The following is an 11,344-nucleotide window of genomic DNA, read 5'->3' on the forward strand; positions in this document are numbered from 1 at the left end:
TCCGGCCGGCTGTCGGCGCGCACCCGCTCCCAGTCCAGCCCAGCCCTGCGCAGAGGCCGCCGCCTGGCCGCGGGGCCCGACGCCAGCGCTCCAAGCAGCGGCTCCAGGGTCGGCCGGAGCGTGCACCCGGGAGCAGCGCGCCACTGTCCCCAGCAGGTACCGGGACCGGCCGCGCCCGGGGCGCTCGGGACCCCGGCAGAGCCCGACGGGCCCGGCGCCGCGATGCCGGACGAGCTGACGGAGCCCGGGCGCGCCACGCCGGCCCGTGCCTCCTCCTTCCTCATCGAGAACCTGCTGGCGGCAGAGGCCAAGGGCGCCGGGCGCGCGGCCCAGTGCAGCGGCGGCCGTGAGGACGAGGAGGAGGACGACGACGACCCGGAGGACGAGGACGCGGAGCAGGCGCGGCGGCGGCGGGTGCAGCGACGGAGACAGCTGCGCGTGGGCTCCGGGCCCGGCGGGGAGGCGCGGGCGCGGGCTCTTCTCGGGCCTGGCGCGTTGGGCCTCGGTCCCCGACCGCCCCCCGGCCCCGGGCCGCCCTACACTCTGGGCTGCGGCGGCGCAACGCGCTGGTACCCGCGGGCGCACGGCGGCTACGGAGGCGGCCTCAGTCCCGACAGTGAGTGCAGGCGTGTGGATGGGTGGGCCAGGCGATGGGGCCCGGCTTCTTCCCCGCGCATTTGCTCGGGGGCTTTGGGTTCGTGCGCGCCCTTTTTGGGTCTCCCTTCTTTCGTGTGTGGCGGGGTCTGGGTCTTGTCGAGTCCCGGCAGAGACCCTGGTGGGGCAGGTTTGGAGGTTCACTCTCTGGAACTGGGTGCTCCCACGGGGAGAAGGCTTCCCAGGGGCTGGGTTTCACCCATTGCCAAGCCTTGCAGGTCCCGGGGAGACTGGAGAGCCGCGGGAGGACCTGGGGAGAGAGGACAGCAGACAGCTGAAGAAAGAAAGAAGGGGAAGGGGAATGTGACTGAGAAAGACAGAAGAGACACGAAAAGACAGGAAGCAGAGAGAGGGTGGGAGACACGAAGGGAGGGGTGGAGAAGGAAAGAGAGGGACGTTGGGAGAGCAAAGCAGAGAGAGATGCAGAAAGAGAAACTCAGGGTGCAGGAGAGAAGAAGGGATGCAGTGAGGAGAAAGAGGAAGGAGAACAGAGCAGTCACATGCTGGAAAATACAGGCGTTGAGAAGAGGGAACCAGTGTTCTGGGGGGGGGGGGGCTGGATCCCGGAGGGGAGCAGTCATCCACAATGCTCTGCCCCAAAGTCCCACCTCCTGCAAGAGCAGCACACCAGGCCTGGCCCAGGGGTCTGGGCCTCCCTCTCTGTCCTCCCAGATCCCAAGGGCTTCCATTTGCCAGGCAAGAAGGGGGCCCCTTCTGAAGCCCCCAATCTCACCCCTCCCTTTCTTTTCTACTCCTCCCCCTCTCCTGTCTTTGTTCCCTGCTGAGGGCTTGGAGTGGGGGTTCTCAGCCTCGGAACCCACTCATTCGGAACCCACTCATTCGGAACCCTGAGTTCTCCCCAACCTGAGGGTCGCTGCCTACCTGGGGGACCTGCCCTTTGCAGGGAAACACCTGGGAGACACACCAGGGAGCCATTCCAACCAGGCCCCAGGTTTTACCAGCTCCCCACAACACACGTACACACACTGTGGCCAGCTCCTGTTTCTTTGGGCTCTCCTCCGAAGTCGGGTGAGCTCCTTGGCATGTTGATGTGTGCTGAGGTGGGTGGGCAGAGACCTCTCCCTTCTTGGATAACCCCTTTCCTGGTGTGCGTGTGTGCGTGCGTGTGTGTGTGTGTGTGCGCGCGTGTGTGTGGAACCCAGGTCTCAGAGGCCACGCTTGGAAAGTCTGAGTTTCTCTTGTAAATGGGAGCAGATCTCAGTGGGTTCCCTGAAATCGAATAATCAAATTTAGGGCCTTTCTGGGGGTGTTTCTGAAGAGGATCTTGAAGGGTGAAACCCCTCCCCTCCTGTCACTCCACCAGCACCCCACTCAGCGCCCCCAGAGGTGGCTTGGCCCCTTATTCATGCAATGCGGGTTGGGGTCCCAGTTTACGCAAGAGCTGGCAAGCTGGCATGGCACCTACGCAAAGCCTGGCCATGCGAGTCTGGGCATGTGGGTGCCGTGGGCAGGCAGAGGGTCCCATTTCATGTGGCAGGCATGCCAACCTTGAACCTGATCTCTCTGCAGTAGCCATGAGGGCTTAGCCACAGGGTTGGGCAGGGACACACACATCTGCACACCTCCATGGACACCACCACACAAGCCCACCAGTGCGAACACTTACACTGCGGACACACTGTTACCCAAGTCCACAGCCTTATGGGATCTGCCCAGTCAAACTCCAGTTGGACAGCCAGCCTGGGGACCTTTGCACAGAGGCTCAGGCTCCGTGGAGAGACAGACTGGCCGGAGGTGGCCTGGGGAACCCTGCAGTCAGGCCTCAGGCTCTTCGAGCCAGGCCTGGAATCTGGGTCCTGGACAGATTTTCAGCTGGTGGCACCGTCCTTTGCCAGCCTGGGGCATCTCCTCACCTTTGGGAGGCGAGGTGGAGCTTGGCATTTGGAGCACCAGGTCAGGGGTCTCTGCAGACTTCTGTATCCACAATCCTGTGGGCTGCATGGTCTCCTGTGTTTGGGTGGGATGCAGCAGCTCCGTTTTTCTGCAGAGTCCCGTGTGTGCCTGCGCGCACTCCCTTCCTACGAGCGACTGTCGGGGTTGCTGGGTAGTACTGTGGACATCAGGGTCAGGGGTCAGGAATATGTAGAGGGTGTGTGGGCATCCGGTGTCACCTGGGCACTGGAGTTCTCTTTTGGAGATTGTTTGTATTTGCTTGTCTTCCTTCTGCAGGAATGTTTCTGTACACGCGGGAATCTCACATCTGCTCCCAGCGGGTCGTTATTTCTGCGTCTGTCTCGCGTTTTCCCGCGTGCACAGCACATTCTCTGCGGGATGGCTGCCCTCCCGTGAGGCGGTCTGCAGCGTTTGCGCTTTAATGGTTACAGGAAGCCAGGCGTCTGTGTGTGTATCTGCTGTTTCTCTTTCTGTTCCGTCTCCGGTGTGGATGTGTGGCCCGGGCGTCGGGGTGGTGTAGTTTCTGGAATTCAGGTCCACCTCCTGTTGCTCGGCCTCTCTCCATCCCCCGTGAGATGTGCCCACGACAGTGGTCCAGTGTTCAGGGGCCCGGGCCAGGAATATGTCCCAGCATGTAGCGGTGGGTGACCCCTGGCGTGGTGCGGGAGATGGCCTCCGTGACTGAGTCTGGGGAGCAGTCCGCACAACCAACCCTGTGCCTCTCTCTTCCCTGCAGCCAGCGACCGGGACTCACCCGAGACGGGCGAGGAGATGGGCCGCGCTGAGGGCGCCTGGCCGCGAGGCGCGGGGCCCGCAGCCCTGCAGCGGGAGGCGGCGGAGCTGGCGGCGCGGGGCCCGGTGGCCAGCGCAGAGGAGGCGGCGGAGCTGGCCGAGGCGCCGGCAGCCGGGGAGGCGCGCGGCGGCGCGGCGCTCGGCGGCCGCAAGAAGAAGACGCGCACGGTCTTCTCGCGCAGCCAGGTCTTCCAGCTCGAGTCCACCTTCGACCTGAAGCGCTACCTGAGCAGCGCCGAGCGCGCCGGCCTGGCCGCTTCCCTGCAGCTCACGGAGACGCAGGTCAAGATCTGGTTCCAGAACCGCCGCAACAAGTGGAAGCGGCAGCTGGCGGCCGAGCTGGAGGCGGCCAGCCTGTCGCCCCCGGGCGCGCAGCGCCTCGTGCGGGTGCCGGTGCTCTACCACGAAAGCCCCTCCGCCGCCGCCGCCCGGCCGCCCGCCGCACTGCCCTTCCCGCTGGCGCCCACCGCGCCCGCGCCGCCCCCGCCACTGCTCGGCTTCTCCGGGGCCCTGGCCTACCCCCTGGCCGCCTTCCCGGCCGCCGCCTCCGTGCCCTTTCTGCGGGCGCAGATGCCCGGCCTGGTGTGAGCCCCATGCGCTGGCGCACTCCCCGCGCCGCTAGGAGCTCTGGGGAAGCCCGGCCGGCACCGGCGCGCAGGGCCGTCCAGGAGGGCTGTGCGCTCCCCCGCCGCCCTGGGCCTCGGGCGTGCACGCTTCGGCCTGGTGGGCGGAGGCTCTGTCCCCAGCTCCCCAGAATGTACCAGGGACGTGGCTCCCCAAACAGTGGCAAGGCTGGAACTCCTCCTTCCCCCAAGGGAAGAGGGCGTCGCAGAGAGACTGGCCCTGTTCGCAGAGTACCCCAAACAAGCCTGTGCCTGGAAGTCCGTTTAGCCACCCCCTGGGGAGCCAGCCCCTGCCAGCCCCAAGCAAAGACAGACACACAGGCTGTCCAAGGAGCTCCGGAGGTCCCTCCCCAACCCACGGTCCCTCCCCGGCACCACTCAGGGACCAGGTTGGGAGGGCCACCTGAGGACTGGTCAGCCTCAGGCCTCGGCAGTGGATGGGTCGGCAGAGAGAGAACCTCAGGAAGAGAGACCCTGCGGAGGGGAAGGGTGAAGACCCAGACACACCAGACAGGTGACACTTCTCACATCTCAGGTCGTCCGTTCGGATGACAGGGCCAGACTGGGGCTTCTTTCCTGGGCTGTGTCTCCTGGGCTGTGGCCTCCAGAGGCGAAGACTTTTTTTTTTTTTTTTTTAATGAATCTGCTTATTTGCGTATGGAATAAAAAGGGACATTTTCTGGACAGTTTCGGCTGCTTTGTGGTCACTGGGGCGGGCAATCCTCTGGTAGCTCCTTCCTGGAGCACTTTCTAATGCTGAGCAGGGACCGCTAGGGCCGGCTGGCAGGAGTCTGAGGTCTGGGGCTGTGCTGACTCCTCTTCCCCCTAAGGAGGCCCAGCAGGGCCACGGAAGAAGTGGGGCAGGGGAGGGAGCTGCGGAGGAAGAGGGGGCACAGAGTGTGTGCCAGTATCTTACGTTCTGGGCTCTCCTTGGAAACCAACAGCCACCAGGCAGGTTAAGGCAGAAACTGTCCTTTGGCGCAGGGGGCCGTGTGGCACCCCGTGTCCACTGTCCCCTCCTGCACTGGAGTTGAAAGCCATCTCCAACTGCATGGGTGTTTTCTTTAGGCCGACACAAAACCCGAGCTGGCAGCAAGGCCAGGTGATTGCCGCTGAGCTCCTCCCTGGGCGGTGTGGGGTGGCTGCCCCTCCGCTGCGGGACTTGGACGGTGGGCGCAGTCCCAGCTCAGGGCCCACGTTGATGGGCTCCTAAGGAAAGCTTATTCCGATGGTCTGGGTCACCGCGGCCACCCTGCCTCCACCAGCCCTGGCCAGCATGGTGTAGGGTGCAGACAGGGCCCCTGCACTGCAAGGGACACTTGATTGTGTCTGCTTCTCCAGCCTGGGGACAGAGGCCATTCAGGATTGAAAGGGTCACTACGGTGACAGAACTGAGCCCCCTTGAAAACCTTGCCTGGGCTTTGGGGTGGGAACAGACACTCCCGGGCCGAGATGCTCAGCAGCCGGTCACTCTGGTCACTCTGGGTCTCCAGCAGTTCTCAGCGTAGGCGCCAGACGGCTCAGGAGAAAGCGCCACAGGGGTCTCCCTGCAGGGCAGCCGGTTGGTCCATCTGTCTGTCTGCCCCTGCAGTCCAGCTCTCTGACCTGGAAGGGTGCCCGGGGCCAGGCTCCGGCAGGCTCCAGTGGGGCTTCCCAGGTGGCACAGCCCTCGACCCGGGTTGTCCTGGCACCTCTGGGCCCTGAGATCCCCACCTCCGGGCTCCCAGAGCCTGATGCAGGACTGGGGTGAGCAATTAAAGGGTTATGGGGCCCATCCTCCAGCCCAGCCCCACCCCATTGGTGTGGTTGAGCTCCAGCTTCCCCCCTCCCAGTCCACCCGCAGCCCTTCCAAGCTCAGGCTGGCTCTCCTGCGGGGGGCTGGGGGAAGCTACCCCACATGGCAGCTGCTAAGACCCGTTTGACAGTCTAGAAGGGACTTAGGATCTGCTTCAACGGAACAAGTTTGCTGCTGGTTATTTTCGAAGGCCTCGCGCCAGGTCAGCGAGGTGCCAGGGAGGCTCCACCTGGCCACTCCCAGGGCAGCACCAGGCCCACTCTAGGCCGCCACACCTGGCTCCACCTGGGACCCTGTGCTCTGCCGCTTTTGTAAGTGGCCTCCTGCAGTCATCGGACACATCCAGTGGCCATCCTCCTGAAGACGCAGCCACCAGCCACCGTGCAGCTCCCTGCTCGAGACCCCGACCCCTGCAGGCCCTGCCCACTGCTTCCACCCTCTCCCTGCCTCCTTCCAAGCCAGGCCCGCAGCCCAGCCGGTGGCTCGCACTCTGCACGCACAGCAGCAATGACATCGAGGAATGCTGAGGTCACCAGGGTCGCTTGGACCATGAACAGGATCACTAAAACCCTGGTTTAAAGGGGTCACCACTGCAATGCAACCATTTTATTTGTCTGTGGCCGATGTGGGTGCAGCCCCAAGGTGATGTGGTGACTGCAGCGTGTGCTGATGGAAGTGTGGTGCCCAGGTCCCCCCCACCTCAGGCGGGTCTCCCTCAGTGGCCAGCCGGTGAGTCTGCACCAACCAGTGGTCCAGGAAGGCGAACCTTGAGGCCCAGGGAGCCACGCTGCCCCAGGCCTGCGGGCGCCGTGTCTGGGTGTTTCACTCCCCTCCGAGAGCGGAGAGGCTGGCCCCTGGTGTCAGCGGGAAGAAGGGTCTGCATGGCCGTGAATGCGGGTGGATTTGGGGAGAAGGGCTGAGTCTTCTGGATGGGTCAGTGAACGCTTGGGCTGGTGCGCGCCTGCCCAGCTGCGGGGAGCGGGGAAGAGGAGGCTGTTCCCCTGCGCGGAGTCTGGGTCTTGCCTCCTGAGCTAGGGGCCCCACACTGGAGTACAGAACTCGGGGCTCAGGGAATGGGCTCTGCCCCTGATTACCCAGCATTCCGGGTCTCCTGGGAGGGGAAACACCCCGCGAGGAGCTACGGTTATAGGCAGGACCAGGCCGGGGACCTCAGGGCACCAAGCTCCAGCACCATGATCTCCGCACCCAGGCTCCTCCGCTCCACTCCTGGCAGAGATGGACAGCTTAGACCTGCTGCCGCAAGCCCGCCCGCCCCCCCCACGCAGCCCGCCCGCCCTTCAGCGAGGCCCAATTCAGCCACCTACAGCCCCCCAGGGTTTCGGGTCCCAGAGGCCCTGAGCCCAGGAAGATCTAACAGGGTTTGGACACCTGGGCAGCCACCTCGGTCCAGGCCCAGCCACACTCACCCAGTGACCTGGAGCAAGACTTCTCCGGGCCTCAGTTTCTCCATCAGACCTGTGTTGAGGATGGGGGTCTGTAACCTGGACAGGCTCAGCCACACTCACCCAGTGACCTGGAGCAAGACTTCTCCGGGCCTCAGTTTCTCCATCACAGACCTGTGTTGAGGATGGGGGTCTGTAACCTGGACAGGCTCAGCCTTCCCTGATCAGCTGGAGGCTGACAAGGTACCCAGGCCAGCGCCATAGCGACACCCCTCCCCAGGCTAGTCTAGGGCCCACACCAGTGTGGAACTAGGGGGGCTGGGGGAGTGACCCAACCCACCTGGCCTCTATGTCCCCTGCCTGGGTAGGACAAGAGCTGCATCCTCGCTATAGCCTTCTGGAGAAGAAATTGGAGGGTCAGCCCCCCCCCCCCCCCCCGAGAGTTTGTCCCTTGAGACCTCTGGAGGTGAGTCTTGGGAAGGGCCACTAAGGGGGTCTGAGGGCTCTGGCCCCTCCGTAGGTCAAGGGAAAGTGTGGAGTTGCAATCTGGCAACAAACCACAGGTCTCGGTTCATGCCCCGCGCAGAACTGGACCAATTCCATCATCCCCAGGTGGTTGTCCCCACACCGGCCCTGGGAACTGCCCTTCCAGTGGGCGGCTCCCCACCCCATCCACTCTCTGCACCTCTCTGCACCCAGGGAGCCCTGGCCTGTACTCCGCCCACCCCACCCGGAGCCTCCTGCCACGGACCCCAGTCAGATCAGAGTGTCGCGGGCCCTTCGAACTAGCTGAGGGGGAGGGGCAGTCGGTGGCTTCGGACCTTCTCCCTGCAGGCCTGGCCTGGGGAGGTTTCCTAAAGCCTGGCCTCGGAGCTTCCCCAGGAGGCGACCTGCCTAGAGGGACACTAAGGGGCTGGGAGCCCGGCAGGTGGCAGGTGGGCAGAGAGGGAGGCGGAGAGGCTGGGGGGGCTTCCCTCTTTCTTGCATCTGTAGGTCTCTCTCCCGAGCATCCTTCATGGCCTTCTGGCCCATCTGGCAATCCTTGGAAAGGGAAACTGAGGCTTCGAGAGGGGCAGAGCCTCTGGGGAGGGACTCTGCGTGAAGTCACTGGGCCCCCGAGGTCCTTCAACTGCCTTTCCTCCATCTGGTACTAGGGAGGTCAGCCACCCCTCCCCGGGGGCGACCCTGCACTGGAGCCAGACCCTGCACGTCAGGCTGTGTCCCGGTGTCCATTCCTGCCAGATGGAAGCATCTGGATGGCCCCCTGTGGCCACCCTCCCCTCTGGTGGCCAGTGCAGGCTTCCACGTGGCTGCCTGCCTGTGGAGGGGTCCTTCTGGAAGTGGGGTCCGTCCTCTCGAAATCGAACCTGGAGCTTCTCCTGGACCCTGTGCTTTAAGCCGTCCAGAGGCTCAGCCGTAGCTGGCTGCACAGCCCCACTGCCTTCTGGGAAGAGGAAGAGGACACCCCCTGGCAGGTGGACTGGAAACAGGGCCACTCAGTCTTGTGCTGAGCTCTGAACCCGGATCCGACATGAGGGGCGAAGGTGCCGAGAGAAAACCCAGAACCGGATGGGGTCCGGGCTTTAAGCCTGGAGACCCAGCGGCTGAGCTCCTGAAGCGACGGGCCCTCTGATTTTGTGATTTTTCAGAAAAATTATTAAAGTGATAGTCTATATTATTACAGTCGGGTTGAAACAGACACAAGTTGCCTGCATTCCTGCTATCAAAAAGGCAACTGCTTCTGAGTGAGACCAGGCTGTGGGTCTACTGGGAGGCGACTGATTAATTTTTAAAATTCTTATCAGTTAAAGACACACACTTATTTATTGGTGCAATGATATGATGCCTGTGTTGGCTTGAAAGTACCTCAACAAAAATAAACAAATTAAGGAAATACCGATGAGGAGAAGGTGAAGTGGGGTGAAGCGGGGTGAAGCCGGCTGGCCAGCCGTGGTGCTGGAGTGGGGGTGGTGAGCACAGGGGCTTATCAAGGATTCCTCTGCTTCTTAGAAAACTTCCACAGTAAACATGATTTTAAGAGTCACCAGAAGCGCCCTGGCGTTCCTGGCTGCCCACTGGCTCTGCCAGCGGTTTCCTTGAATGTTTGATTTCACCCCGTGGGGGTCTGACCTTGGTCCAGCTGACAATCTGCTTTCGTTGGTGTGTTGTTTTCCTGCGTGCTCCGAACGTACACATTGAAACCAACTAATTCTGTCTCTGCAGGCAAGTTTCAGTCTGGAACCTTCCTCTTCCTCCAGGAAGCTTCCCTGCCCCATCCCGCTCTCCCCCGTCCAGGGGCCCCTCTGGCTCCCCCTCGCGCAGCAAGGCCCCCGCGATCGCCTCCGGGGAGGTCTCTGAAACCTGCGGGAACCGATCGGGGCTGCGGGGTCCTGGCGTCACCTCCCGGCCCCAGCACTAGTCACCGACGCGGACCTAGATACCCAGCTGCCCGTGTAGTCGGTCTGACCCCACTGTGGGTTCTGGAGACTGAGCCCCACGTTGGCCTCTCTGGTCCCGAGGTCGTGTCTTCGGTTGCACATCGCGTCCCTGACGCTCTCGGCGTCCTTGGGTCCACGGTGTCCGAGACTCCCGAGGAAGCGGGGTTAGGCGGCCGCGCACCGCTGGGCAGAAGACGGGGTGGGGAGGGAATCACGTGCTTGGGGTTCCATCCAGAGAAACAGACCAGCGCGAAGGGTGTGCCCTAAGCCCTGGGAAGTGGAGCTCCCAGATTCTGGGGGTGTTCGGGCCCAGGCCGGAGACCTCAGGAGGGGGACGGCAAGGTACCCGGAGGGGCCTCTGGGACAGGGGGGCCCCAGCCCGGAACTGAGGTCGCCCCGGGATCTCGCCAACACTCAAGAATGGTGCCTGGCGGGAAGGTGCTAGCCCGCGCGACCTGGGCAAGCCTCCGGGCTCCGCCTGCCCGCCGCGCTTCCCGCCTTGCTCGGGCCGCTCAGGGGTCTCCGCCTCTCCGTCTCCGTCTCTCCATTCTCCCTCTGCTCCCTTCCGCTCCGCCACCGGCGCCCAGCCTCTGCGCGTGCACCCGTCCCCGCGGACCGCGCTCCCTCCTAGTTACATCTCCTGCTCCAAGACGTGGCTCCTCCTGCTTCGGCCCGGCCCGGGTGAGCTCGGGAGACCGGGGCTCCCTTGAAAGGTTTTACTTCTTCGCCGAGACGCGTCCTCGGCTCAGGCAGCTAGAAGCGCGCACTGCGGGGCCGGCGGCGCCCGGATCCCGACCCGAGAGGCCGAGTCGCCTGGGCCGGGCTGGGCAGAATCTGCGTCGCTGCTTCGCGTCTGAAGCCGGCGCCTGCCTCGCCCGGGCCCTGGAACCAGGCTTGTCCCCTCGCCGGGTCTGAGGTTCCCGGGAGGTAGATGAGGGTAACGACACCCAGGAGAGAAACTGGCGGTGGCGCCAGCCCGGTCAGTGCCAGGTCCCGCGGTCGTCCGGCGCGCAGTGTCCCCTTCCCCTCCCCGGCCTCCCAGCAACCGAACGCCAGGCCGAGGCCGCTCTGGATCCTCCGACGCGCGGCCCTCCGGGGTGCCCCGCCCCCTCCCCTCAGCTCTTCCGGCCCCGCCCCCACCCTTCCCGCCGGCGCCCGGGCCCCCTCCCCACCCCCCCGGGGTTCACCTGGCGTCTCCTTGGCGTCTCGGAGTCTAGCGCAGCCTTTGGGTCCCGCCCCTTGGTTCTCACCTCGCCCCTTCCCGCTCCCCTCTCCCCGCCGGTCCCCTCTCCCCCTCGGCGCGGATCCTCTGTGCCATCACCTCGAGAACGGGAGCTGAGCTCAAACCAGGGGCAGGGGCTGGGGCTGGGGCCGGACAGAAGGGAGGTGCCTTGGCCCTCGAGGTCCCGGAAGGCTTCTGGGAAGAAGCTGTATTAAACCCGAAGGCTAGAGAGCAGTGAAGTGTGAGGCGCGAAGGGAGAGACGGGGGAAGGGGGGGTGCGCCTCGCGCCTTGCACCTCATTCTTTGGAGGGGCAGCTCCACTGGCCCTCGGGTGGGACACCCTCCCTTTCCACTCTTCTTTCGCGGAAGGATGGGCCGCGGAGTTAAGACTGCATGGCTTCGGGAGAATCACTCCACCTTTCTGAGCTCAGCTTGCCCGTCGGTGGAATGGGTATGTAGCCTTGGTGAAGGTAGCACGATCTAATGACAAGAGCGCTCGGGGC

General features: G+C 64.1%; 1 protein-coding gene across 1 annotated transcript; it reads left to right on the forward strand.

Moving 5' to 3' along the window:
- Positions 1-222: 222 nt before the first annotated feature.
- Positions 223-4,598, forward strand: HMX1 (H6 family homeobox 1). The gene is made up of 2 exons (XM_036240264.1): positions 223-616; positions 3,305-4,598. Exons 1-2 carry the CDS (start codon positions 223-225, stop codon positions 3,946-3,948), a joined length of 1,038 nt encoding a protein of 345 aa, XP_036096157.1. The 3' UTR covers positions 3,949-4,598.
- Positions 4,599-11,344: the final 6,746 nt, after the last annotated feature.

Source organism: Molossus molossus, unplaced genomic scaffold (assembly GCF_014108415.1).
Source record: "Molossus molossus isolate mMolMol1 unplaced genomic scaffold, mMolMol1.p scaffold_m16_p_1, whole genome shotgun sequence".
Taxonomy (NCBI): Eukaryota; Metazoa; Chordata; class Mammalia; order Chiroptera; family Molossidae; genus Molossus; species Molossus molossus.

Bases quoted from the DNA above. Each gene is read 5' to 3' on its own strand.
- HMX1 (XM_036240264.1), top strand. From the start codon at position 223: ATGCCGGACGAGCTGACGGAGCCCGGGCGCGCCACGCCGGCCCGTGCC. The intron at 617-3,304 runs GTGAGTGCAGGC...TCTTCCCTGCAG, and splicing joins AGGCGGCCTCAGTCCCGACA to CCAGCGACCGGGACTCACCC.